Source organism: Rhincodon typus, chromosome 18, assembly GCF_021869965.1.
Source record: "Rhincodon typus isolate 14 chromosome 18, sRhiTyp1.1, whole genome shotgun sequence".
Lineage (NCBI taxonomy): Eukaryota > Metazoa > Chordata > Chondrichthyes > Orectolobiformes > Rhincodontidae > Rhincodon > Rhincodon typus.
The window spans coordinates 14,111,245-14,134,201 of NC_063349.1; the positions used below are offsets into that span (position 1 = coordinate 14,111,245).

Sequence of the window (22,957 nt, forward strand, 5' to 3'; positions counted from 1 at the left end):
TGGCACATAAAGTTCAGGAAGGTGCAACAGTTCTGAACAAGCACGTGGACCTTACGAAAGCCACAAATTCGCAGACACTGTGGGAGCAAAACATGTCCTGCCCCTTAGAACAATCAGAAAGGCTGCTGGAACCAGTGGGTTCATCGTGTCCGTCAAGCATTGATGAGTCCTCTGAATCAGAGATGGACATGACAGATACGGCACCTCACACTATTGCTACTGGCAGAAGAGAGTGAACTTCTACTGAGGTGGTCCTGGAACATGAAGTGAGCTCCCATGCGTTACACGCTGCCCTTATTGGACGCTGAGTCGGAGGAACCTGACCCAGTGCTATAATGCCCCAGGAGGCTCTCCAAGAAAACAGACTAACCTATGGGCTCCAAGGACATAGTTGGAAAAGGATATATTGAGGTCAGCCAGGTGGACCTCATAGAATATGATTTCCCCGATTGGGGCTATTAATCGGGTCCAATCAGGGAGTCCTGGCTGACAGATAAAACATGGAGTGTCAGAAATACTGACACTTTCGTACTGCCTTTTCAGAGTCAGTTATCAGAGTCAAAGTTGGTTCATGTGTAAATAAAGGGTGACTTGGTGACAGGATACTGGCCTCTGTGGAGTTATTTCACCTTACAATGCATCTCCGCAGAGGAGAAAGGGCCCAGATTTAATCGCTGGTCTGTAGTTTGCCTTATAATCTGACCTGCAGTAACAGTAGAGTTAATTTCAGTCAATGACAGTGTTATTTGGCAGAAAAGGACAATGTTAATTTTCTGGTTCTGGTTGACAACTGGAATGATCTCATTTGTGATGCACATTGTGGTTGGATAAATTCCTTGCACATGACAGCCAGTAAGGTGAGTTACCAGATAATTGCTGCACGTCTGAATCTGGGAGTCCATCAAACCTTTGTTTGGAAAAAGGAAATGATTAGCTTGTCAGATTTTTGAAGCTGTAACCCACTTAGTACTGCCATTAACTGCATGCTGACTTGAAAAGAGTGATTTCTCAATTCAAGCAGTTATCAGCGTAATAATGAAAATGTGATGATTCTTTTGGTTTGATGTTTTGAGCCAGTTGCCTCTGGCACGGTTGGTCAAGCACAAAGCTTACTGCAATATCTTTTCATACCAATGCATTGATTGCTATTTTGACGGCTATGATGTGGTTACGACACAAAATGCCTCCTAGTTGCAGGAAAACCAGCACATTTAATGGTGCTTAAACTACTAAGTCAGTAAAATAAGCTGTAATTACAATTTTTGAAGTTTAAACATGCTTTGGAAAGACACAGAGGACTGGCAACCATCAGTAGGAACAATTTGGTTGTTATTTATGCAATGTCATCTCAATTCACTTGGAGTTTCCTTCATGTTTTGGCGTACAATTGAATCCTGATCTAATTGCATTCATTACGAGCAATGTTGTTACTCTCAATGGGGTGCCAGAAGCATCTACACTGAGCTGTTTCATTGTGATATGTTGTTAATTGTATACTACAATCATAATAGTCTCCAGTTAAACTGCTTACTGTTTATTTAGTTCATGAACAACAGTTTCAAAATCTAGAAAGCTGAAACTGTGAGAGCTAGATTCTGGTGGAGTTGGATCAGTGCAGTTCTTGAGCGTGCTGTCTGATGGCCCTGTTGATAAATGCATTATTCAGTTTACAAATGAACCATACAGAAGTGTTTCCAGTCCTTGACTAATATCAGTGAAGAGCTACCTGATTTCAAACAAGGCTTACAAAGGCTCATTGCCCCTGGGTTAGAGGGATTGAATATCTGCCAGGGCTCCTGTTCTTGATAAAACAAACAACTGCATAAGCTGGAACAAAAACAAAGTTGCTGGAACAGCTCAGCAGGTCTGGCAGCATCTGTGAAGGGAAAAACAGAGTTAATGTTTCGGGTCCGGTTACCCTTCCTCAGAACAGAATCTCCTGCATAAGCTGGAGATTTGAAACAAAAATGAAGTGCTGGAGAAACTCAGCATGTCTGGTAGCATCTGTGGAGGGAAAGCACAGTTAACATTTCGCTTCCAATAACCCTTCACCAGGACAATTCTGACAAAGGCTCACTGGACTTGAAATTTTAACTTTGCTTCTGTCTCCGCAGTTGCTACTAGACCAGTTGCATTTCTCCAGCACTTTCTGGCTTTATTCCTGCTCTTGGTAGTAATCCAGTCAAAAAGTACAAAAGAGCTGTGAAGTATTTGTGGATATAAATCAACTATGATGCTCCCATGGATTAATAGCTTGCCAGTGTCTACGGTGTAGAGTTGATTTGAAGAGTGAGAAGTGGCCAAACACAAGTTCAGGCAGGGGAAGCTAGTTTTAACTTTGATTGTACGTCAGCCTAAACTGCAATAATTGGATGAATTTTGCAAAGACAACCATGCAACGCTAGACGCTTCACAAAACCAGACTGTCTCTTGGATGCTCTCAAACCCTTTGCTCCATTAAGCTATCTAGAAAGCCTTTTGAGGTCTTAATCACTCTTCACATGAAGTAATGCTTTCTTACACTTGCGTTAAACTTTCAGTGTGAATGTGCATCAGTTTGTCCAACAATTGTAGTAATTCATAAGAATATAAGAAATAGGAGCAACAGTAGGCCATATGGTCTGTTGGGTCTTCTCTGCCATTGAAAGATATTATGGTTGATATTTTACCTCAGGTCCATGTTCTCTTGATGCCCTTAATATCTAAAAATATATTAATTTCATACTTGAATTTATTTAATGATTGAGCCCCCTAGGGAGAATTCCAAATTTAACCTAATGCACCCAGCAAAAGAAAAGTGTTCTGTCTGATCAAAAGTACAGTTTACACCCACTCAACGTGGGATTTAATTAGTAGAATAAGCCTACAGTTGAAGTGCCTGACTTTCACTGAACAAACAGAGTTTTCCCTATTTGCTTTAATTCTAAACTCATCTTAAGGCACTTTGTGGTGTTTTAAGACACTCAGAACAGTTATGATTGTAAGTTGAATGGTGTTTACTGACCCTGCACTACATTCCCCAGCTTAAAATCATAAGGAATGGGAACAGGAATTGGTTCTACCAGTCCTCAAGTCTCCATTGACATTCCAGAAGATCATGGCAGAATACTACATCAACTCAATTTTCCCATTCTATTCCCATATCTCTTTATTGCATTAGTGTTTGCAAATTTATCAATCTGAGTCCTGAATATTTTTAGGAATAGAGGAGTAATGGTAGAATAGATCCTTCTTTTTCCATTTCTTTTCTGACTGAAAACACATTAATTTTAAAAGGAAAGTGTTTTATCCCCAAAATGTTATAGATAAAGAACAGACAAATGGCATATTTTCTCATGAAAAAAGACAATTGTTTATTATCCAACACCCAGAATGTAATTGCAGCAGTATCCACTCACACTGTCACAAGGACACATGCAAGAAAAGGTCGTTATAAAAGAGACAGCCGGCACATAGATCTTACAAATTCAAACATTCACTCGTACACTTCTCTATTTATGCGTTCATCTCACAACGTTGCAGGTCTATCATTCCTTTTTTTAGTTCTCTGAAGAAACAGATGTTTGAAGTTTATGAAGACGGATCTGCAGTGGCTTACTGCTTGATGTAGCAAGTTTCTCTGGCTTCACTCCTTTTGAGGTATATTTTGACCTTTGCAGTGAAAACTTGATTTAGTTCCTTAAATAGATAGGTACTGGTCAGCCTGAATTAATCTGAATTAAAGAACACTTCATTTTCCGCTTGGAGACCCTGCAGCCCTCCGGACTCGATATCGAGTTCAATAATTTTAGAGCCTAAACTCTCCCATGTCCTAGCCCCCGACCCCACACACCAGGCCTTGTTATCACATAGTCTGGCATCACACACCACCTATTGTTAGTCACGAACAGTCCCCATTAACAACTATTCACTCTCCCAGCCAGGTCGTTATCAACTCCTTTGTCTGTCCGACTGCTCTGCTCTCAGAGATAGCAAGAACTGCTGATGCTGGAGTCTGAAATAACACAGTATGGAGCTGGAGGAACACAACAGGCCAGGCAGCATCAGAGGAGTAGGAAAGCTAACGTTTCGGGTCGGGACATTTCTGAAGAAGGGTCCCAACCCGAAACGTCAGCTTTCCTGCTCCTCTGATGCTGCCTGGCCTACTGTGTCACATTAAATGCCTTTTTTTTGTCTTTTTTGCCTGTTTTTTGTCTTCTGACCAGAGCATCTCTTTCTCATTGTCCTCATAAATGCTCACTGATGCCTTGGCTATTGATAAACAGTGGTGTTTGAGTTTTATCCATGGGATCAAATGAGATTCTTCTCAAACTCATTCTTTGGAATTCCACTCTGAAGCCAGGAAGTAAGTCCATTGTAAATAGCTTTTTGTAATTGTTTGGATAATGTCAGTCATTAATCCACATATGGGTTTGTTGGGTTTTAATGCCTGCTCAATAAAATGTTCTCAAAGATTGTTCACATTTGAATGTCTTTTCCAGAAAGGCAAACTAACTTCCAGGGCTCTGTAAGATTCCATGAACTCTTGACCTCTCAACTCCATTTTCCTTCAAAAGCAGAGTGTCCACTCTCCAATTTGCTTTAAAAGTAGTGTCCATTTTCCATAAACCCTGTATTGCATGTGCATGAGCATGCAAATGTACTCAACAACCAATAGCAATAGCCATCTATGGTAGATAATTCTGAAGATTCGCAGTTTCAAAGTGAAGGAATTTCTTTTCATCTCAATCCCAAAAGTGTTGACCTGAGACTATGAATGCTATTTATAGATGACCTAGTCAGGGGAAACAACTGCTTGGCATCTGCCTTGTCAAGCCCTCTAAAAGTTTAATCATTTTCAATATGATCGCTTGATTCTTCTAAACATCAACAAATATAAGCTCATTCTACTCAATCCCTCCACACAAAGCAACCCTTTCATCCCAGAAATCAAAGTCATGAATCTTCATTTTCACCCTTCAACTGAAGAGCTGAGGTTTTCTTAACCTTTCATCAAAACTTTGCTCTGCCATTAACAAAGAGTCTTTTGGCCATTTCTGTAGTCTTTCCAGGATCTAGATGTTTTCTTTGGACCCTGTTGATTCGAGCTCATCAAAATTTCAACATGAAAAATGGCAGAGCTGGTATCCAAAGATTGAAAAAAGAATTTGTATTTATATAGCACTTTTCATAACCACAAGGCATCCCAAGTACCCTCCAACCATTGAAATACTTTTTGAAGGGTAGTCACTGTTTGCAATGCAGGAATTAATTGCTTGGATGAAATAACTCTAGCCAGCTCAGATGTAGACTCCAAATTCCATGGATCAAGCACACACTCACCTCAACAGTGATTGATCACTAGCAACATGAACAGCTGAAGTGGAACAGAATTGTAGCCAGACAGTTCATAAAAGTATTACCTGTCTGTATGATATGCTTTTAATATCGAGGTGAGAAAGTTATCACTCAGCATCACTCACTGTCGATTACTCATGCAGAAAAATGTATTTATTTATATAACGGGTCGGTAATATTTCTGGGTATCAACTGAGCTTCGAATGACAAGTGCAGAAATGTACGTGAACATCAATGTGCCTCATCAATTTCAAAAGTAAAATGTTGCTGGTAGAAAGGACTGCCAACACTTTATTTCAGTAAGTTTAGTAGATCCTAAATGTTTTCACAAGTTGATACAAAGAATTTAGCAATATTAAAGTTGTAAATGCTAACTACTGCTGTTGCATAGAGCTCCTTGGAAATTATACCTCTGCTTGATTTGATTTGATTTCATTTATTATTATCTCATGTACCTAGGTACAGTGGAAAAGTTTTGTTTTATGTGCAGTACAGGCAGATCATACCATACAAAGTGCATTAGGGTAATAGAACACAGTGAGGAATACAATGTTACGGCTGCAGAGAAGGTGCATAAAGACCGAGATCAACATTTAAGTTTAAAATTTGAGAGGTCCATTCAGAAGTCTAATAACAGCAGACGAGAAGATTTTGCAAGTACGCTGAAATGTGCTTCATTGTGTTGTGTTGAATTGTGTCAACTGAGGATCCTGTATCTTTCTTCAGATAATTAATTTAATGAGGGTGCACATTTCACATGAATAATCTGGAATCGGGGACCTAGAAATTAGCCATTAATAACTGCCTCTTGTATGTTCTATTACTAAATCCTTGGTGCTTTCAAATTATTTATATTTAAAAAGATGCATTTCATTTTGGATGAAATTAAATAGCTTCATTAAATCTTTTGTGACCATTTGAAATGAAGCGAATTTATTAAATTTTGCGCAGAATCTTTGGAGGCTGGATGACAGTGTGATAAATTAAATGCTGCATGTAGCTCGGCTGACGTGAGGGACAGATAATCTCTTAATGTCACAGCTACAATAACAGCTGTAATGCAGTAAGATATTCCAAGGTGCTTAGGAGAATTACAAAATAATTTGATTTCAAGCTATATGAAGAAGACATTGGAACAGGTGACCAAAAGCTTGGTTGAAGTGAGGTGCGTTTTAGTGAACATTTTACAGAAGGAATGCAAAGTAGGAGTAAGGAGAGGGCATGAAGGAACTCCTGAGCGTTTAGCCAAAATAGCTGAAGAATTTGAAACAACAGAGATTGGGGATGTGCAAGAGGCCAGTATTGGAGGTGTGTGGAAATTTCTGAGAGTAATAGGGTTAATAATAATAGGGCATTGGATAGTGGTGCAAATCATAGAGACCTAGGGGTACAGGTACATAATTCTTTGAAGTTTACATCACATATAGATGAGGTGGTTAAGAAGGTGTTTAGTGCGCTTGCCTTCATTGTACAGACCTTTGAGTAAACGAGTTGGGAAGTTGTGTTGCGGTTGTACAGGACGTTGGTGAGGCTACTTCTGGAGTACTGTGTTCAGATTTGGTCGCCCTGTTATAGGAAGGATATTATTACGCTGGAGATAGTTCCAAAGAGATTTACAAGCATGTTGCCAGGTATGGAGGACTTGAGTTTGAGGAGAGGCTAGGTAGACTGGGACTTTTTTCACTGGAGCATAGGAGGTTGAGGGGTGACCTTATAGAGATTATAAAATTATGAGGGGTCCAGATAAGGTGAATGGCAGGTGTCTTTTCCCTAGGTTGGGGGATTTCAAGACTAAGAGGCATATTTTTAAGGTGAGAGGAGAAAGATTTTAAACAGACATGAGTGGCAATTTTTTTACACAGAGTGGCTCATGTGAGGAATGAACTTCCAGAGGAAGTGGTGGATGTGGATACAATTACAGCATTTGCAAGACATTCAGATAAGTACATGAATAAGAAACGTTTGGAGGTTGGTTTGCTGAATATATTCAAGTTTGAGTTAAACAGGTTTTTGATTAACAAAGGAGTTATGGAACTTTGAAAGTTATGGAAGGCAGGATGGAAAGCGCAGTCAAGGCCAGAATCAGATCAGCCATGATCTTTCGAGGAACTGAATAGATACTGAGGGACAAAGGCCAAGCGCAGGCAGTTGGGACTAGTTTAGTTTGGGAATGTGGTCGGCATGGACCGGTTGGATGGAAGGATCTGTTTCCATGCTGTATGACTCTCGCAAAAGTTATTGAAATGGGTAGTAACAAGACCATGAAGAGATCTGAGAACAACATGTAACATTGCGACCTGTGGATTTCAATAAGCATCTTTATTCCAAAACACACACTGTGCACAAACAGCCATTAACTAATGTCTTTGTGTTCAAAGTTTATTGCTGAACATCTTGTCAAATTTAATGCTAAACCCCACATGTAAGCATACATTTAGAAGAAGAATTGTGTCCGTGTCAGGTGTAATTGCGAAACTGCTTATCTCTCTCCCCATCCTAGCATTGAAAAGGAAGAACACCACACTAACAATAACAAAGGCGCGAAAGCTAAAGTGTGATTTGAGGAAGCCTTATTGGTGATTTTTTTTTCCTTGTGCACTGCTTTCCCATGGTACAATGTATCACCACCAAAAATTGTTCTCCTCACTGGTTAATGATTCCTTTTATTTTTAAAACTAATTGGGACTTTACCTCTGTATTCAGTACACAATGTTTGCCACAGTCTTCAGACAATTTTAGGAATTTGGCAATCTCCTCTGAAAGGTTGGATCAATGCTCTTGGTGTGAGATTGTGAACATAAAGCTTTGGGCACGTGTAACTCTTCTGGCATAACTGAAGCACTAACATTTCATGACAATACCCCTGCAATAACAGCACAAGTTGTCCAACTACATGGGTCTAAACAATAGTGACAAAATATTCTTCATGTCTGTGTGATTAAAAAAAGTCAATGTAAACATTTATGACCATGCTAAATTTGGCGCTATTAACTGTCCATAAATAAAGGTAGAAGATCACTCCTTGCTTTCTATCGGTTGCAGGTGGGGCACTCAGGGAGATTTTACCACCACACATCCTCGACCAATTGTCAAGATCAAATTCTTCACAGAGAGCACGGGAGTTCTTGCCCTGGAAGATAAAGAATTGGGGAAGGTAAGACTCACCTTTGCATTCAGGAGTTACATTTCCGTATTGGAAACTCTTAGTGCTTTCATGTGAACATTGACTTCATGATGGCCACACGAGATAAAGGTCACCTTTGTTTTCTAACTGAAGACTACAAAATCTCTTCACCATTTCGTGCTTCTGTCAATCAGAACTCCTGTTTAGTGTAAGTATCTGAGAATCATTAGCATCTGTAGTCTACCATTGATGATGTGGTTCATTTGTTCCACTGTACTTGTCTAACCTTTCTAGCACAATGTTGAAGAAAGGCAGGAGACAGAGACCCAGGAACTACAGGCTCGTTTGCCTCATGTCTGTCATTGGGAAAATGCTCAAACCCTGCTATAGGAAGGATTTTATTATATTACTAAGCTGGAGAGTGTTCAGAAGATATTTACCAGGATGTTGCAGAGAATGGAGGGCTTGAGTTATAAGGAGAGGCTGGATAGTTTGGGACTTCTTTTCATTGGAAGGTAGGAGGTTGAAGGGTGACCTTATATAGATTTATAAAGTCATCAGGGTATAGATAAGATGACTGGCAGGTGTCTTTTCCCTAGGGTGGGGTATTTCAAGACTAGGGGGACATAGTTTTAAGGTGAGAGGAAAAAGATTTAAAGAAGACATGAGGGGCAATTTTTTTAACACAGCGTGATTCTTGTATGGAATGAACTTCCAGAGGAAGTGCTTGATGTGGGTACAGTTACAGTGTTTAAAAGATATTTAGATAAGTACAAGAATAAGAAATGTTTGGAGGAACATGGGCCAAACGTAGGCAGGTTGGACTGGTTTAGTTTGGGATTAAGGTCGGCATGGACTGGTTAGACCGAAGGGTCTGTCTCTATGCTGCGTGACGCTGTAAGAAATGAAATGAGGATGCTGCGAAAAAGTGAAGCAGGAGAGTGAGACCAAATGTGAAATGTTGCAGCAGAGGAGAGAAGCTATACAGAAGCAAAAGAGAAATGTCGGGAAAAGTTATTAAAATGAGAGACATTATTCAGATATCTATGTATTTGCATTCTTAGCTGAAGCTCACAGAAGATTGAGGCCTGGAAACTCTACAGGTTCTGCTCCACCAAAAATAAGTGGAGCAGTGTGGAATAATGATCTGCTGTCTCTAAGGCCAGAGAACTCATCACAAATTGCAGCCACTGCATTATTTGCATTGCTACATTGGGTCCTTCTAATGAGGCATGTAATCATTTGGCAGCAGAATTCTGATGGAGCCAGTGTACCGTGGGAGTGACAAAAACGGAAGTTGCTGGAAAAGCTCAGCAGGTCTGGCAGCATCTGTGAAGAGAAATCAAAGTTAACATTTTGGGTCTGGTGACCCTCCCTCAGAACTGATAGTACAGCAGCTAGGAAAATGTTGGTTTATGCAGAAGATAGGGAGGGGGAGGGGATAGGGAGTAAATGATAGATGGGGATAGAGTAATTTATTGAATGTAACGATAGTAAAACAATTACAAATGATATAGAAAGAAGGAGGAAAATATAACCTAATATGGTAACATAACCTTGGTGTGTGCATCACTGAGTTTCTGTATAACTTCACAAGGGGTGAACACAACTCTTGGTCACTCCATTAAAGGCCCCTCCTTGCCCGTTGTCTTCATTGATAGACTAGACCACTCCAACCAGAGCAGCAAATCCTGGAAACAGTGTTCCTTTAAGCTTAATTTCTGGCTCCGTTCCAGTCTTATTGAAGCCTCTGCTTAGACCTCACAGAAATTAAAGATTTTATCAACTCCTCCTCACAAACTTTTCAAAGTCATGTTGCTCACATAACTCACGGGTTATATTGTCCATCACATAAATCCCATTTCCATATCCTGTGTGTAAGACAGTTCATTGTCTTAGTATGTTGTCCAAGTGTCAATGGTATTTAAACAACAGGAAACAACTTTATTTTCTATGATTATAAACTTCAGAAATCAAAATAATTCAGTGAATATAATAGCTGTGAGTATGATTTGAATATTCTTCCCAAGAAGCCTGAAGTTGTAACTGATAGTCCTAGCGCTAGGCTTGTCTAAATTTGAGCTGCATTTGCTGGAGTCACATTCACTCTCTTATCAGGTATTGCCTGGTAAGTAAGTTAAATAAGTGCTCTCCAACCAGATCTATTGGCTGGATGGCTGAATTGCAATGCAGAGTGACACCAACAGCATACGTTCAATTCCCACCTGGCTGAGGTTACCAGGGAGGACTATCCTTTTCAAAATTACCCCTCGTCTGAGGAGTGGTGACCCTCAGGTCTAATGAGAGGGCAGCCCTACGGTCCTCAAGGGCAATGGTGACTTTTACTGCAGCACACTGAACATAGAAACTAAACTTAAACTTATCAGTAGATATATTAACTCAACTAAATGTCAGTCGATTATTGACTAGCTACACGTTGTAGGAAGCTGTAATTCTAAAATAGTAGATGTTCACAATTCACAAAGTCTAAACTTGGGCTGAGAAGTTGCAGGTGATTGTTTGCTTGTGAACCTATTCAGAACTCCAGCATTTGAAATTTTGGGATACGGTGAATGAAATTCCTTGACTCAGAGTGATTGGAAGTTTAACTCACTATCACACAGAGTAGTTGAGGCAAATGGCATAAATGCTAGGTGAGTATACGAGGGAAAAAGAGGAACTGGATGTTATGCTGATGGGGCTAATGCAATAAACAATTTAAAAAGTGCATTTTAATGATGAAGCTTCAAACGAGAAGACTGATTTATGTGGTTATACCAAGTCTTGTGGTGATATTTACACTCTCTCCCTTGCGCCTCACTTTCCCTTGTGTCCTCGCTCTGCTTCACATATTGTGCAGCGTCTGTTATGCAGTTTACTCACCACAGGTACATGCTAATTCTCACTGGGCTCCATGTGGTTTGGAGATAAATATTGCTGAGGAGAAGTTCAGGGCTTTGCGAAAGTAGCAGCATGCACTTCCCGTCCTTCCAGCGCACAGACTGTCCCACTTGGCTGGCTTGCTCCACCTACTCTTCATGGCCTTGCCTTGAACCTTGAGACCTCTCAGAGATGCCACCTGCACGTGTGGAATAGTTTTATTATTGCCCTGTCAGCAGTGTGTTGGACAATTTAGTTCTGGAAGGCGACAGTGATAACTAGGGTGAACCTTATCAGGTAGGCCTGAAGAGATCCACTGAATGTGAATGCTGCAGTCTGGGTACATAAAGTAGTTGTTTACTTGAGGAAAAACCATATGGAATTTATCTCCAACCTGTCTGTGATCTTCTTAATATGTCACTGTTTCTTTCTCCCCACTAAGTTTCCCCCTTTTCCTTCTCTTCTCACTGAAAGGTGTTGATACTGGCAGTGGCTGCAATTCATTCATGCTCTGGTGACATCCTATCGTAGACAGTAGTATTTGTGACTGCAAAGTGTTACCAATTTATAACACACTAAAGAAATTCTGAAACCCTTTCAGAAATGATGAGCCAGATTTTCCCGTGACGGGAGCTCCTAACAGTGTTAGCTACTAATTCGAAGTGCCCTTGTACTTGTAGGTGGTTTGCTTTTTATGTGGCAAGTTGTTCAAGTATGAACAGGCAGTGTGGCAAAGTAGGAAACCAGGCATCAGAAACCTGAGCTGATTGCACAAACAGGTACAACTCTGCCCCACTGGCCACCAAAGGGTTGTGAAATAAATCGTGCACGGACTGAGAGCAAAGTGTAAATTAGAATTGGTGACCTCTGGTTAAATCAGGAACAAAAACTGATACATTAGAGCAAGGGAAAGTGAAACGAGGCCAAAAGGAAAAGTAAAAGAAAACAACTGTGCATTTTTAAATCTTCAAAATCCAAACCTGAAGGCATGAAATTTCACACTCACAATAGCTACTTTTAAAAGCTTGATTAGCAGCAATTATCATAATTTCTTAAGAAAGTGCTTAGACTTGAAATTACAGGATATCACTTCCTGTAGTGAGTTTCATTTCATTTGTCACATAGACAGTACCTTCACCTCTTTCAATGTATCTTGATGGTGAGTCAGATAGTGAGATGACTTTAGTGTGGAGCAAGACAACTTGTTCAATAATCTTTAGAGAATAGCTGTTAACCAGCCCTCTGTTGCTGAACCGTGTATTAATAAATTATGCTGATGCCATTAGCTTCACCGCTGTTTTGAAAGCAGATTTTGGCTTATTTAACTGTCATTTATGTACACAGTATGAGTCAGAAATTACCTTTCAAATCACATTATTATCAACACACTCCTGCTGAAAACACCCATACAAATGCTAAAGTCATAAGAAATAAGAGCAGAAAGTGGGCAATTCAGCTAAATGAACCTTTTCTGTGATTCAATAGGATCATGGCTAAACTGATTAAGGTCTTAACTCAACTTTCTTACTTGTCCCCCTTAACCCCTGACAATTAAACTGCTGTTTTGGAAGATAATTCAAGAGGTAAATGACCATCTAAGAGAAGAATTTCCATCTTAAATAGGGGATCCCTTATTTTTAAACTGTAACTTGTTCCTTTCAGCATGTACCATGTTAAATCCTTTCAGAATCTTTTAGGTTTAAGTAAGTTCTAACCAGTATAGGCCCAATTTGACAATTAGACGTCGTTTGCTGGATGATCCTGAACGTGCGAGGAATGGCACTGACAACGTATTTAGGATTGTCAGTTGGGCTGTCAGGATAGCACATTTGCAAGTACTGGAAGCTACGTATATTGATAAACAAGATCATGTTCTTTGCAAATAGCAATAATATGTACGTGTACTGAACAAAATGGGTGACAGCCATTCGCTGGGTCATTTCTCAGGAGAGCCTGGCTGGTTTAAAATGAAAACTATACCTGGCTATTAATGGTTACGTTCTCCGTGGTGATGCCATATCCAATCAGAATCCACTTGTCAACCAATCAACACTCTCCTGTCAGGCAGCCTCATAAATGTTGAACTCTTGCAAATTGTCTTGATGAATGTAAGATGAAAAGCTTCAGTAGAATGTGTTTTTTTTTCAGCAAATTCACGTTCTGTACCATCAAATGATTAATGTTAGTAGCAATGTACATCTTTTCTTACATATTGATACCACCCTTAACTTCCCCAGTTAGTCATGGATAGAAGACCATTCTCAGAGAATTTTTTTTTAAATTCAATGGAATGTAGCTCCTTAAATGACTCCTGCTGCATCTCTATCAACTTACCTTTTAACATACTGTAAGAACTCATCATACAGTTTACCTTTGCCAATTTGATATGTCCAATCTATATGAAGAATAAAATCACCTATGATAATTATGGTTACTTTCTTACAAGCCCCCATTTTTTTCTTGATGTAATCATTGTCCTGCAGTGTAGCTATTGCCAGGGACCCTACTATTAGTGTGTAATTGTGCTCCTAATGGTCAATTAGCAAATATTGGCCATCAAATAAAAATTGCTGGTCCATTCTAACGGTATATATAGTTTGCCTCAACTTGTTACTCAAACTGCTGAGCATGACAGTTCATACACATATGCTGGAATCCCTGAATTGCTGCCCAGACTATTCCTTATTCATATCAATAAAAGACTGAGTTACATAAAATGAATAGAGGAACACAATAGGTTGAATTAATTCACTTTTTACAAAGATGTTCAACAATTTACTTAATTAGTGATATCAAGTAGAACAATTTGCCAGCTCTTTAACATAGAAAAGGGAGTGTCTTCTAACTCGTGCAACTTATACACTTTCAAGAAGATCATGAACAATGAAACTTCCTGGTTTCAGATGTATTCTATGGTGACATTATTGAGCTCAAGATCCACACCTCTTGCCAATTTGGGCTCAGATGTTACTTGTTAATGAATTTGAAAATCAATGCACAATTGCCATTCTTGGAAAATTCCCAATCTAGTAAAGACAGTGTGTCTAATTTCTAAAAATGGATTTCAATAACACGAATTTAGGCTGTTATCTCTTATTCATTTTTCACAACAGGATAATGAAATATAATTATGCTGTAAAAGTCCTCTGAGGTAATTGTTGCCTGCTATGATGAGGTTGTCAGTAATATTACCATAATAGATACATTTCTAACTATTTTCTCTATAGAGAGTAAAGACAAGTATTTAGATTCAAGATGTCTACTCAGTTGTACACCCACAAATCTTAACTGTCATGTGTGGATCTCTGTCGTGCTGTTAACCTAGTCTGAAGTGTCTCTGGAGGAGAGCTTGTTAGCAGATAACATAAAAATGCCCGTTTGTCAGAAAATAAATGAGTCCACATTAAAAACACATCTGTTATCCATTTGATGAAGTCAGTGAGTTTATTCACCACAGTAGAGCACATACAGACATGATATAGATGAATTGAGACACCAGTGACTTATTCAGTTGGTCACAGTGTGACATATCCAGCTGGTGTTTTGTTTGTTTACAGCATATTTTTAACTATTGATTGTGTGCGTATTCTTCCATTGTGTAGTGAAGCTGCATTGATTGGAGATGACTTATGACATATCATCTCAAGAAAGTGCGTCATAATGCTGTGTTGCACCCCTCTAATTTCTGTCTTTCCTGATGTGCTACAATTGAAAATAATGTCCTATGTATCTATTTATTTCACAACTTTTCCAAAATTGATACAGTCAGTATATGAATTATAATATGTAAATTCTACAGTGGAGTAGTAGTCTTGGAACGAACCTCATTACCAAAACAAAATCATTGATAGAATGATAGATCACAGAACAAGAGCATCTGCCCATTTTATCTGTGCCAGCTCCTTGGTAGAGTGGTCCAATGAATCATACATCCCAGCTCTGAATTTGCTTCTATCGTGTTTTCAAGCAGTGCTTGCTCGATCACAATAACTCACTTTATTGAAGAAAAAGTGTACTACCCTCTGGTTCTTTTACTAATCACCTGAAATTTTTCTCCACTGGTTACTGATCCTTCTACCATTGGAAACAGAGTAAATAAGAGATAAAGATCAAAATTCTCTATGATTTTAAATAATTCTATTCGTACCCTGTTAACTTTCTGTGCTTTCAGGAAAACAGCCAAAGCTTCTCCACTGTCTCTATGAAACTGAAGTCTTTCACCCATGGATAATTCCAAAACAGTTTCTTTGTTCTCTCCAAGACCTTGACTTGCTTCCCAAAAGGTGTTGTCCAGAATTGAACACAATGGGTAGATTTTGGCTGTCAAGGCCTGAGGGGTTTGAATGCTTGAGCGCCAAATATACAACATGACCCCACGCACTTCTAGGGTCAACTGGGATGCATCTGTAAGTGAGGATCTGATAAGTAATTTGAATGTGGAAGTGGGCAACTAGTTATGAATTTGACCCAGGATTCTAGTTTTAACAGATAATGAACTGATTTCCCAAGGTGCATGAAGTTTAAAGGATCAGTAAGGACAGAACACAGTGGGGGTCAATTATTCTGAAGTGTGCACAGCTTCTGGGCTGTCAGTGTGAAAGATTTCTGCTCAGAAAATTTGAACAACGAGCCAGAACTCATGATTCACAGGTGCTTTCCAACTTATTAAAGTAATTGCAGTAAGGTGACTTTCCTCACCTTGATCTGACCTCCCATGCTTCAGGCTTCATTACATGTAAAAGCAGCTTACCCAGTTGCCCTTGAGTGGACTTCCAAAGGGCAGAATAAAGAGAGATGGAAACACAACTCAAAGGAGGCAAGACCCCCAACAGAGGATCTACAGGCATAGGATCAGTATCTTCAACATCTAGTAGTAACAGTGCCTGAGGGAGCTCAAACCTTCATGGCAGGTCATTGCTGAGTCAGCAGTCTCTGGGAACATGATGTCCGTTAGTATGGACACAGTGGGTGTGCAATGTAAGGGGTGAGTATTACTGGAGATATACAAGTCCCTGATTTTTTTTATTTGTTCACAGGACTTGGACATCGCTCGCCCAGCCACTTCTTACTGCCCGTCCCTAATTTCCCTGAGGGCAGTTGATAGTCAACCACATTACTGTGTTCTGGAGTCACATGTAGGCTAGACTGGGCAAGGATGGTAGATTTCCCTCATTAAAAGACATTAGTGAACCAGATGGGTTCTTCCAGAAAATCAGCAACTTTTGTACAATCATTTTTAGACGCTTAACCTGAGATTTTTAGTGAATTCAAATTCCATCATTTGCCATGGTGGGATTTGGACCTGGCGTCCCAGAACATTACCTGTGTCTCTACATTAATAGTGGAGTAATGTTATGCCTAATAGCCCTCTGAGGCCTAGCCATTGTATTGTAAAGGTTTAGAATACATTTCCTACTTTTGGACTCTCTTGGACAATCCAACTTTCAGCACAACTATGTCCATTATGGTATCGGATCGCCTTCTATCTGGCATTTTAAATAACAACAAGTCTTTCTTGGGAATGGTTTTTTACGCTTGGGTTTGACTTCTGGTTGACTGCTTAGGATACTGGAAGAAGAGCAGCTTATGATCCTACTTGTGAAATGATTGACAATGAGACAACACAGATTTAAAGAAGCAGAAGTGACATGAGCAAAAAGAAAAATCCTGCAAATAGTAATTAGGATCTGGAATGCATTTCCTGAGAGAGTTTGGATGTTGTTTCTGTTGAAGCATTTTTGTGTGCCACCCCTCATATTGATTTGGAAAGACATTTATTTCCTGAAAGCTATTGCATAATAAGGTTTGAACCAGAGAAAGTCCAGTTAACCAGAATGTAACAACATAAAACAACCTTGACCTGTGTGAACTTATTTTTTTTGGATTTTGGAGCCCATTTGTGATGATGCTGAGCTATTACACAATCAGTGACACATTTTTGCAAATTTATTCTCTTTGGATGCTGTCACTGTGATGCTGACTGGTGCTGTCTCCATTCTGCTCCTCCTGTATGTTAATGCTGCATCTAAATCTTATTGCATCATCAACAATTCATCCAGAAATCTGACCTCTTGTTGCGATCAGAAATCTTAGGCTTCATTAATAAGGGATAGGGCACAAGAGCAAGGAAGTTGTGTTGGTTATTTGATCTCCAACACTATCTCTGTCTTAGCAATGAGTTCAGCAATATCAGGCCATCAACTCTTGTCCATCACAAACAAAAACAGAAATTGCTGGAAAAGCTCAGCAGGTCTGGCAGCATCTGTGGAGGGAAATCAGTGTCCAGTGACCCTTCCTAAGAACTTGTCCATCATCTGTCCCCATTCTGTTCCACTTGCTCCTTCTTACCTTTTGCAACAGTGTAAAACCAATTTCTTCAGTTCTAAAGAAGGCATGTTGAACTCAGAATGTTAATTCTATTTCTGCCTGTAGTGATGCCACCAGGCCTGCTGAGTATTTCCAGCACTTCCCTTGCCATTTCAGATTTGCAGCATCTGCATTGCTCAGCTTTTGTTTCAGAAGTTTTGCTGAACTTTAATTAAAATTGGTTTGGCCTGAATTTAAGAAAAGATAGCTCCGAGGAGATTTGATAGAGGTATTCAAAATCATGAGGGTTCCAGATTGGGACAAATTGATCCCACTTGTGAAAGAATTGAGAAGGAAGGTACACATTTAAAGAAGCAGAAGTGACATGAGAAAAAAAATCCTGCCGCAAGTAATTAGGGTCTGGAATAACATCCTGCGAGTGTGTGGATGTTGTCTCAGTTGAAGCATTCAAGAGGAAGTTAGACTGTTACCTGAATAACGGTGAATGTGCTGGGTTAAGGGGAGAAAGCAGGTAAATGGCACCAAGTGAATTGCACATTTGGAGAGCCAGCACAGGCACAGTGGAACAAATGACATCAGCACAGCAGGCTTCTGTGATATGCTCATTTTTATAGCACTAACACTATTTTCTACTGATTCATTGATTGCTGGTCCTTCGGCCAGTAACAGCCTCTTCCTTGTCAACTTTGCCTCAACACTGCCCATCTTTTAATAGCCTTCCAAACACCTTTCCATTTAACTGAGCTTGCTTCTTCTTCTAAGATATCTCTTTGCGGAGGAGGAGTGCGAGACAAATCTGGAGTGTTAACTTGGCAATTATTGTCCATGTCCAAAAACAGCACACAAACAGCCATCAGATATATTAACTGCTGCTGATAGAAATCTCCATCTGCAGGCGGCTTTCTGTTCACAGGGTGGCCAGGAACAATGAAGCAGAGCAGCTTCATGTCTGCAAAGGAAACTTGCCTGTTTCTCTCTCTCTCCACTGATTGGACGCCTGATTCTGTATGCTTTGTCTTTCAGGTAATTCTCTATCCAACTCCAAATAGTCCGAAGACACCAGAATGGCACAAGATGGTCATTCCCAAAAATAGCCAAGATTCAGATTTAAAAATAAGACTAGCTGTGAGGATGGATAAACCTCCAAACATGAAGCACTGTGGGTAAGTCTGGAACATTGAGAGTACTTCTGACAAGTTGCGATTAAAGCTGTATATGTTATGATCGGCATCCAGTCAATAGCTGTCAAAGTCAGCACTTCCTTTTTGCAGCTCAGGGCAGTGGATTTCAAAGTGTCGTCCACAGATCATTGATCCTTGAGAGTCCTCCAGGTGGTCTGCAGGCTACTGTGAAATCTAAGTCTCTAACACACAACGCCATGACTAAAACCAAGTGAGAGAACAGCCCAGACCCCTCATCCTCCCCTAGGCTGATAAATTTATTACATTTATTTGTGAAAAAATTGCAACCAATTTACAGTTTCCCAACTCTGACCATGCTTACTGTAATTGTGCTTACCATTGCAATGGGGAGGATTGTAGAATCATCTATCGAAATTACAGAGAGAAATTTTTATTTCATTAATAACACAGATATGTGTGGACTAAAAGAACATTCAAAAGTTCTCATCCAAGAAAAAGGAGTGACTTTTTGGATGGGAGTCTTTCCTGGTTGTGCTAAGAAAATCATAGGAGCAGTCTGATTACACAAAGTAACTGTGCATGAACTATCACCAGTAAATCCTAACCAAAAATGTCAATGTGACACTTGTTCGTTCCCAATCAGATTGTACTTGATACCAGCAGTTAATCTCTCAGTGGTTTCGCCTGGGGTACATGGTGGGAATTTAAAAAGAGCAAATATTGCCTACAAGTGCCATAGACATGAGTGAGCAGTATGCCCAGTTTAAGATTGCAGGTTAGAATTGAAGCAACTATGGAGCGTGTAGTTATAAATTTCGGTTTTTAAAGTAGTCATTGCTAGTGAATATTTTAAAAATATAGTTCTGAATGAACCAATGTGTTGTTGAATGTTTCTCAGTGTGAGCCAAAATTTATTAAGTGTAGGCATTAATGAAGGTGTTATGAAGAGCAGGCATAGTGCTGGATTTTAGTCCAACATGGAAAGAAGACAATTGATTTGGAATCTTATTATTGTGTCTACTCATTATAATTTTAAACAAGGTTTCTCTTTGGAATTAAGAGTCTTACATTCCCGTCGTTGTTCGATGTGGTATTGTATCTCATTCTGGGCAGTGCGATCCTGCTCCAATCCGAGTACTTTACCAATTCTAATCAGAACCAGGTTCCCAGTCCCCAACTTTTCTTTGCATCTGCTCACAGTCTCACACTCCCATCACTTGGATTCTCAGCCTTCCACCCCTTTTTTCAAGTTCCTGATTTCTCCTCCTTCCCTCTCTCAGATGTGGAGTCTTTTTGTTGCATTTGCCTTCAGTCTGTTGACCTCCGGCTTTGTCTAGGGGCGGTGGTGGCACTGCATGGAACAGTCTGAATAAACATTTTTAAGTTTGTTGAAGATAGGAGAAAGGCAGAAGACAATATGAGAAGCGTTTACTGAGTGCATTTTGTATTCATTTCTGCGACTAAATTAATCAATGCACTACTTTTGCGTGGAATGAGCTACACAGTCCAAGAGGTCCAGGGCTTAATCCTTTTTCTTACTGAATGTAATTTCACCTCTGATGCAAGTGCAGGAAACATAATTTCTTTTTCATTCAAAACTGTTCAGCTACCTCAGTGTATGCCTTATTTTACACTGTTTCATTTCGTCCCTGCCCTTACTTTGTATTGTGGAGAATATTCAAGGATCTTTTCCAGTTACCTTCTCCATTCAACCTTGAAGAATTGGCCTTGCATGACTTTGAACAAGGTTCTTTAAGAGCCTTTCGATTCCCTTCTTTGTGATATTTCTGTGCATTTATTTGTATGGTGTTATTGATTAGTTTACTAGAAGTTTGCAGAAATAATATTACAGTTAGAAACTTATCAGGCTGGTAGAAAATCACTGCAGATTAGGCAGGTACTTAAGTAATTTGAAAGTGTAGTCACTGTGCAATGTAGGAAAGACAACACCTGAGTGGCACACAGTGGGGCCCACAAGCAGCATAAGGTCATGGATAGCTATTAAGTCCACTGAGCCTATTCTGTTGTTTGAGATCTTTGTTTTTCTGTGGTCTAACTCTGTGTTCCTGCCATTGATCCAGATCTCTTGAATATCTTCAGTTATCAGAAATCTATCAATCTTAAATGCACCAGCTACCATGAGTGGAAGAAAGTTTCACACTTTCCACTCTCTAAACATAAAAGTATTTCCTAATTTTGCTGCTTGGTCTCACAGACATCTGTGCCTTCATCACTGAAACCTCACATCTTGTAGCACTGGTCATTTAGCCATGTCAGTTGTGCTGCTCAAGCCACTATAACCTTGAGCTTCTTTGCTTCACGTTCCTTCCAAAGATCAGCTGTAAACTTTTATTGGCACCTCCAAAATGGCTGTACTCTATTGTATGTTAAGTGATGCCCTCGTTGCCAGAGCTGAATAGCATACTCATTTAATGACAGTGGAGACAGGCACATTGGACTTTTTCTGCCATTGCTGGATTGCCTCAAATGCGGAGCAACAATAATTGAAACCAATGACTGCCTAGTAAGATACTTTTGCAGGAATGTCTTCTCCACACTCAATATCCTACCTTAACTTCAACCATAAAAGAGCTTCCTCTATGTATAAGCTTGCTTTCCTGTTGTTTACCATGTCTCTTGACAGTTTTGACTGCATTAGGCTTTAACTGCAAAGGCATGAGGATGAATACTAGAGGTGAAAGAGATGATCACTCACCCCTCTATTGGAGTCCCAGCCAGAAGCTGAAGTGAAAGCAAAAATGCCAACTGCTCAGTGAGACCAATATTGAACAGGTCACCAGACTTCTGAAAATATGAGAAACTATCAGATGCCAAACCCGCTTGCAAGGAGAAGCAGGTGCAAGAGGTAAAAGAGAAGAAATTGGAGGTAAACAGAGATGAAACTGTCCAGAGGGGTGGTGATCCACAGCTGCACAATGAGCTGGCCTCCTCCTACAAACCTCTGGGATGAAAACCTCCCTCTTCTCACTCACAGCGCCCAACATTAAATCCAGGTCAGCATTGATGAAGCGGGGGTCTTTAACTTCTCATCTTGAGCATCCCTACAGTGTCATCTCACTTTCTGATGGTGAAATGGAAGGCTTTAGTAAAAACCATAGATGTCTCCCTCAGAACAGCCTTTAGCCTTATTGGTGGTTGCCCTGGGGTGTCTACACAAGCCCCATTCATCATTTGACCCACTTCCATGTCCATTTCTACTGGTTGTAAGTCAGCAGAAACCCATCTTCATCTCAATTAAAGGCCCATCCCCTTGAAAATCAGAACTTTAATCAGTTTTCTGTTGGAAACAAGTTTCTGACCCTAAAACAGACCTGGTTTCTGTTTAACAAACTCCAACATGAAACTACAGCCGAGGTCTTTTTATCACTGTAGTGTGGGTTGTAACAACATGACAATGACCACATTCTCTTTTCTTCTGAGGTTGCTTAAGGGAAAAGCATTGGCCAGGATACCAGGGGAAGCTTCCCAGCTCCTCTTCAGGATAGTGCCACAGGTTTTTGTACATCCACTTGAGAGATCCGACAAGACCTCATTTTTAATGTCTTACCTGAGAGTCTGCAATGCTTCACTCTTTTATTACTAGGAACCTGGATGGTGTACTTTAGTCTGTTTGAGTTGGGACTTGAACTTACAAACTGACTCAGAGCTGAGAGTATGAGTTTTGGTGTAAGGTCAGGTTCTACCTTAGCCAATTAATACACGTTGGCAGCTATAGACCCGTAAGTCACAGAGTATGAACTTTGGTGTTAAGGGATAGATTTTCTTAAGACGTCAGATTAATGAAATGAGAAAACAAGGCCTCTGATGATCATATTTATTTCCTGTTCCACCCTTTCTGGTACTGCTGCTGCTGTCCTCATCCAATATATGCAAAAAGTAGAAGGAAGATGGTGCCTAATTTTTGTGTGTATTTTACTCTAACATGTTCTTTCTGCATTCTCCTCCAACTTACAGCTGACTGTGGGATCATCATGTGAGGCATTGCAGTAGTTCTTAGGATTGTGGTGAGGAAGCCTGTGTATGTCTTAAGTCTTACATCCATTAGCTGATTACATACCTGCTGAAGGCCTTGATATTTGCTGAATAAAAACCGAAAGAACTGCGGATGCTGTAAATCAGGACACAA

At 39.9% G+C, this 22,957-nt stretch overlaps 1 protein-coding gene across 1 annotated transcript in view; it reads left to right on the plus strand.

The window, feature by feature from the left end:
• Positions 1–22,957, plus strand: part of cadps2 (Ca++-dependent secretion activator 2) — a 602,458-nt gene that overhangs the window by 310,444 nt on the left and 269,057 nt on the right. Inside the window, exons 7-8 of the mRNA XM_048607831.1 lie at positions 8,380–8,491; positions 18,692–18,831. Coding sequence (XP_048463788.1) covers positions 8,380–8,491; positions 18,692–18,831 — 252 coding nt within the window. The remainder of the gene's footprint in view (positions 1–8,379; positions 8,492–18,691; positions 18,832–22,957) is intronic.